We start from the raw sequence: 6,096 nt of genomic DNA on the forward strand, positions 1-6,096 counted from the left end.
CTGGCTTCCTTTAAGTTGCAACTAAAACCCCACCTTCTACTGAAAGCCCTCCTCAACCGCTTGGATTTCCAGTATTTTCCCTTGCTTAATTATCTCCTGTTAATCTTGTTTATGGTTTGCTTTGTATGTATATTAATTTCCTTGTTATCTCTCCCATTAGATTGTAAGGAACTGCCCTTAAGAGGTTTTCTGCCTCTCTTTTTATCCTCAGAGTTTAGCATTCAAGCCTGGCTTGTGTTAGGCACTCAGTAAATGTTTATTGAATTGAACCTTTCTCCAACAATAGCCATAGTAGACCAGGACAGAACCCAGTGGGACACCTAAGATTAGAAAGTGGGATCTGGAAGAAGATCCTGCAAAGGAGGAGACAAAGGAGTGGTCTGGGTGGTGGGAGGAGAACTGGGAGGGAGGGAGGGAGAGAGAGAGAGAGAGAGAGAAGAAAGAAGGAGGAGGAGGAGGAGAACCCACTGAATTGGGACATTCAAAGGTCACTGGGCCGAATCTAATAAAGTGACTAGGCCAAGTATCAAGTCTTATACTTAAGGTTCAAAAAATCAAGGATACAAGTACAAGTTGGGGTGCCTCAACTAGAGTTCACATGAAAAGGAAGGCATCATGTTCAGGAAAGGACAAGTGATGGTCCCAGGGTGTCTCGTATATCACATTCAGTTCTGCCCCCCCCCCCACTTTTAGGAAAGACAATGATAACCATAATAATGTCTGGTAGAGAGAAAGCAAGGTAGTGACAGTCCTGAAGATCGTACTAAATGATGACTTGCTGAAAGACCTGGAGCTGTTTATCCTGAAAAAGAGAAGCCTTAGGAAGGTCCCAATCACTGTCTTCATCAGTCCCTAAGGGAAGAATTTTAGATTTGTTTAGAATGGCCACAGCAGGCAGAACAACAACAAGGGAAAGTAAGGCGAAACTTCCTAACCTTTGAAGAAGGTTTTCTTGATCTTGAGCTCTTTGGCAGTCTGGTGAAATTTGTGCATGGTAGGAGACAGAAAGTGAGGTGACCTATGTAGAGGTCCACAGTTCATGTAAAACAGCAAAAGAAGCTTGCACTGGCCCCCGAGAGAGCTTGGTTACGAGCCCTGGCACTATACCTCTTCTAGCTCTCGTTTCTATTATATAATATCTGACCTGGTCTAAGGGTGGCCCAGAGATCTGTCACTATTCCCCTGCCACCAAAGACTAGACTTCTGAGTAAACTCCCTCAACGAGCCCAATAAACCCTAATACATCTACACATACATAACCAGCTGGCTGGGCACTGGCTGTCTTTGTCTTGGAAGGTCTGTTATCCTACAATTGTCTTGGTCAGGGCAAAACAGATCTGCATTCTTACAATCTGTTCTCAGCACGTCTTTAAACACACACACACAGGATTATCAAGAAAACACATTCTTCTGAAATCTTATCAAAATATTTATTAAAAACCCAAATAATTCTTGGCCAAGACCCCCTGCTCTTCAAGAGTATAATGGATTGTCATGGTAGGTAATATGCTCTCCCCATCAATGGTGCTCTCCCAGGGAAAGGGTGGATGGGCTATTCTTCAAATGTGTTGTGGAAAGGATTCCCGTTCTGGTACCATTCGGACCAGAGATCTCAGGTTCTTTCAGACTGAGGTTCTGATTTTAAAAGCTCAAATCTAGTGATCCCCTGGCGGCCAGACATATTTTCGGAGGCCTGGCAGAGGCAGAGGGTTTCAGGTGTGGGCCAGGAGTTTTGCCAAGGTCGCCAACATCTAGGATGTTTAACAGTCACACCAATAGTATCCCCCTCCCCCCAACTCCACACAGGGCAGGAGCAGGCGGGATGAAACTGGATAAATACATAAAGGCAACTACTGACCCAAAGCTCCTCTCCATCCACTGTACTCCCACTACGCCACAAAGGAGACCCAAGAAAAAAGAAAAAGAAAAAGAAGGCAAGAGAAGGCCAAAGATGAGAGTATCCCAAGCAGGCTGGATTCTTCCGTTTCTAGCTCATTATCATCTCTTGGGCTCTGCTCCAGCTGGGTGTCCCCATCCTATGGGCATCCCTATCCCATGACCCCGGCAGCATCATTCCCTCAGCCCCATCTTGCATCCTGATCTTGTGTGAAGGCCGGCATTCTGAACTCCCTCCCCCTACAACGACCCAGGCAGCCCGATCGCCCAGCCAATGCCCCGTCCGCTCTGGGGATCGACTCCTCCTAGTTCCTGAGGCATCCAGGCGCCGTCCTCGACCAGCATCCACCCCAGGCTTCCCAGCGGACAGCGACACGGGCACAGCAAAGACGTGCAGTTTTTATTCAGCGTCGGGGCCCGGGCCCAGCACGGCCTCAGCATCGGCCTGCAGCTCTTCGAGAGCCGCCAGGAGCACGCCGTGGGCCGCGCGGTACCCGAGGCCCCCCGTCGCCGCCGCGCCGCCCGCAGGCCACAGGAAGGAGAGCGCGCCCAAGGCCGCGCCGCCTGCGGTCCCTTCGCCGGCCCAGCCCCGCAAGCGTGCCTCCACCTCTCCACGGGCCGCTCCATTTAGTGCCAGTCGCGAGTGCTCGCGCTTCACCAAGGTCCCAGGCTCAAGCCCCAGGGCGAGCTCTCGCCGGGCCACGGCGGCTGCCTCAAGCCCCAGCGCACGCCGGTAGCCAGCCAGCTGACCCCGCAGCAGCGCCACGTCGCACGCGTGTCCCAGTCCCGGGGCCGGGGACGCAGCCGCGGCCACACTGGCCAGCAGCGCCGCGCGCCACGCTCCAGCCCGCAGCGCGTCCGCCTTGGCGCGCGCTGCCGGCGCAGACGCGGGGGGCAGCGCCAGCAGCAGAGCTGTCCCCTGGGCTGGGGCCAGGGCTCGTCGCAGCGCGGCCGCTAGACCCGGCAGCCCCCCTGGACGCAGGGGGAAGACCGGCGGCGGTGCATCCTCCGCCTCCTCTGCGCCCAGCACCTCCCAGCCTTCCTCCTCCCCATCCCCACCGTCCGATTTCATCTCGTGCTCCCCAGATGCACCGCCAGATTTCTGGGCTCCATCTCGCGCTGTACTCCCGCTGCCCGAATTCTTCTCGCCACCACATTCTTTCCTGTCCTCGCTACCTTTTTCCTTGTCCATCCCATCCCCGCTGCCAGATTTCTCTTCATCCTCTTCTGGTTCAGGGTCTTCACCTTCACCGTCAGTCCTTACGAAGAAGAGGGGCGTGACAGGGCCCACCAGAGCCCTCCCGCGGGCTACATCGGCCGGCGTCGGGGGGCCTGGAACTACCAGGACCAGAGCATCGTAGTGAGCAGGCCCGGGGTCAGCGCTGGGGGCGGGGTCGGCGTCCTCGAGCAGTGCCCAAAGGACCACATTGGGCCTCTCGGGAGCAGGATAGGGGGCTGGCCCGGGGGAAGAGGGGGTGGGTTCAGGGTCCTGTCCGAGAAGGGAGCCTATGACAGTGGGGGCTTCGGGACCGGCCACACCCAAGTCCACTCGGGCGCTGCCCAGACGCTCGAGGCCCGAGCGCAGCCAGGTCATCGCGGCCTCCAGGCCGCCCGCCTCGAAGGCTTCCCGCACAGCTTCTAGCTCGGCCCCTCCCACGACCTCGAAGCCTTCCTGGGCAGGAGGCAGCAGCCTGCAAGTGGAGGGCATGGAAAGACTGGGGGTCAGGGCGGGGCAGCAGGGGACAAGGAATGGCCTGAGCCTTCGAGGACAAGGCCGTTGTGGGAAGCTTGGGAAGGAATTTTAGGGTGCTTTGGGGTTCCCATAACCTGCTCCCTGACCCTGGCCGGGTCACCAACTCTCCTTTCTAGGGCTTATCTCCCCCCTTCGGTCCTCCATCCTTACAATTCCGCAGTCCTCCCCAACCCCGAAATATTCGACAGTCAGATGGCTTTGGAAGATGGGAGGAGCAGACAATTTGGTGAGGGGCCTGGAGCCCAGCCTTGACCGGTCGCTTGGGCAGAAGGTGCGGGACGGGGCTCAGGCCTTTCACTTACCTCTCCAGTGCCGCCCCCTGGTCATGTAGCGCCTCTCGAAGTCTGGTCAGTTCAGCTCCTTGGGGTCCAGGCCGACTAAGGACATAAAGGGGTGCCGCCCCCAGCCCTGCAGCGGCCAGTTGGTCTGCAGCCTTCTTCCTTTCCTGCTCCAGGTCTTCAGGCTGCCCCGGGCTCCCGGTGCTCCCATTCTTGGGACCCCGGCTCCACACAGCCAGCAAGGGGGCCCCACGGGCCAGGGCTGCCCGCCCAGCGGCCCCCAGCCCTTGGGGCAGACACCCTTCCTCGACTCCATCCCGGTCCTGGGGCCCCCAGACCAGCACAAGCACATCAGCCTCGGCTGCCCAGGCCTCGGGAGCTGCCGGAGGGCAGCTCAGCTCTCCCAGAAAGAGACCAGGTCTCGCAGGGTAGAGGGCAGGGACTTGGGAGTCTTCATGCCAGGCTTCTGGAGCCTCCCGGAGCGCAGCGATGAGCTCTGACTTTCCCGAACCTGGGGGACCCAGGAATAAGGCGGTCACGTCACCCCGAGGGGGAGGCATAGCTGAGGCTGCGGGTGGAGAGAGGAGGGGAAGGGGTCACCGGATGAACAGGACCCAGGTTTCTTACCTCCATCCCGAGGCTTCCTCTAGCACTCCAGAACCCAGGCAAATCCCTCTATCTATCTTCCGGGCATTGTGGCATCTGGAATTCCGAATTCCTTGAGATTTGCTACTCAAATCTTCAGTCTTCCAATTTCTTCCCCTTCTGCGTTCAGCCCGGGTGACTAGAGATGCCAACACTCAGGATCCAGGTGCCCCCCCCCCCAAAACCCCCCTTTCCTTTAGGACCTCAGCATCTTCTCCTTTGTGCACCTCCCCTCCCCCTCCCCAGACACCCCGGAGACAACTCCCAGCACGGCTGCCCGACCCCTCCTTTCATTCCTCCCAAGGACTCAGCATATAAAAGCCGAGAGCCCTGCTCACAGTCCTCACCACCTCTGGTCCCAGGCTTCCCGACCTCCAGTCCTCAATCATCCCACCGGAGCCCAGAATCTCGACGCCCTCTCCCTATTCAGGACCCGGGCCAATGAGGCTCCCTTCTTCCCCTGGCCACCCACAGGCACATTCCCAGCTCTGATGCGTTCTGATGTCAGGCACTGAGCTCTCTCTCAGCCACCCGAACCCTTCGGCCCCAAGGTCAACACCCCTCCCCCATCCTCTTCTTTCCTAGGGACACCGGCCTTAGGGTCCCCATCCTCTGCAACTGGGCGTGCTGGCAGAAATTCAGGCATCCTGTCCCCCCTTCCCCCACGCGGCAGGGTGCCAGGCGTCCTGTCTCCCACACCGCCTACATCTGGCAATGTCCCAGAGGTCCTGTCCTCCTCCCCACACCCAACAATGACCCAGGAGTCTTGGACACCTCCAACCCCCACCCCCACACCTGGCAGGATTCCCAGGCATCCTGTCCCTCTACTCCCCCTCCCACCCGGCAGCGCCCTGCTCCATTCCCTCCCCCCACCTGGCAATGACCTCGGGTCCCGCGCTAGCCACGCCTTTGTCCGGACCCCAGGCCCCAAGACTCGCAGCAGATAAACAGCCCGAGACCGGCGCAGTCCCGGGGGTGGTTCGCTCCCCGAGATCCCGCCCCTTGCGCAGGGCGGTGCAAGGAGGGAGAGAAGTAACCCAATCAAATGACGTCACGACTATTCGATCATGGTAATGACGTCACCTGTGGGGGGGAGACTCTCCAGAAAGGTACTAGCGACGAACGCGTCAGATGACGAGCGCCCGAAACAAAGGCGGCTCAGTCTTGGCGCGTGCGCAGAGACTCGACCCGCCCCCTCAGCTCCCGCCCCATCTGGCGGAAGGGGAGGGGGCTCTTGCGGCGTCTGGAGCGCGCTGGGGGGGCGGAACCCCTGGGGATTGGTGGGGGTGATGTAACCACGTGGGGTTAAAAACAAGTGATGTCATCGTGGGATCAAAGGTGACAGTCACACGGGGTCGAAGTCAAGAATAAAGTCCTAGTGGAAGTCAAAGGTCATTTGGCGCGGGGATCTTTAGGTGAACTGATCAGGGTCAGGAGGCTGTGGGATGAAGGGTCGGCGTGGACCGGGTCAGAGACTGTAAAGTCGAACAAAGGTCAGTGCCAAAGGTCAGAGCGGGAGCAAAG

At 58.1% G+C, this 6,096-nt stretch overlaps 1 protein-coding gene across 5 annotated transcripts; it reads right to left on the reverse strand.

The window, feature by feature from the left end:
* Positions 1-516: 516 nt before the first annotated feature.
* IRGQ (immunity related GTPase Q) lies at positions 517-5,752 on the reverse strand. 5 transcript variants are annotated; one of them, XM_043993139.1, is made up of 3 exons: positions 5,656-5,752; positions 3,952-4,495; positions 517-3,587 (listed from the first exon to the last, which is right to left on the reverse strand). In XM_043993139.1, exons 2-3 carry the CDS (start codon positions 4,485-4,487, stop codon positions 2,297-2,299), a joined length of 1,827 nt encoding a protein of 608 aa, XP_043849074.1. In that variant the 5' UTR covers positions 4,488-4,495; positions 5,656-5,752; the 3' UTR covers positions 517-2,296. The 5 variants fall into 5 exon arrangements, with proteins under 5 accessions (XP_043849074.1, XP_043849075.1, XP_043849073.1 ...); XM_043993140.1 differs by lacking the exon at positions 5,656-5,752 and adding an exon at positions 4,923-5,370; XM_043993138.1 differs by lacking the exon at positions 5,656-5,752 and adding an exon at positions 4,920-5,370.
* Between the last annotated feature and the right edge of the window lie 344 nt (positions 5,753-6,096).

This window comes from Dromiciops gliroides, chromosome 3 (genome assembly GCF_019393635.1).
Source record: "Dromiciops gliroides isolate mDroGli1 chromosome 3, mDroGli1.pri, whole genome shotgun sequence".
Classification (NCBI taxonomy): Eukaryota; Metazoa; Chordata; class Mammalia; order Microbiotheria; family Microbiotheriidae; genus Dromiciops; species Dromiciops gliroides.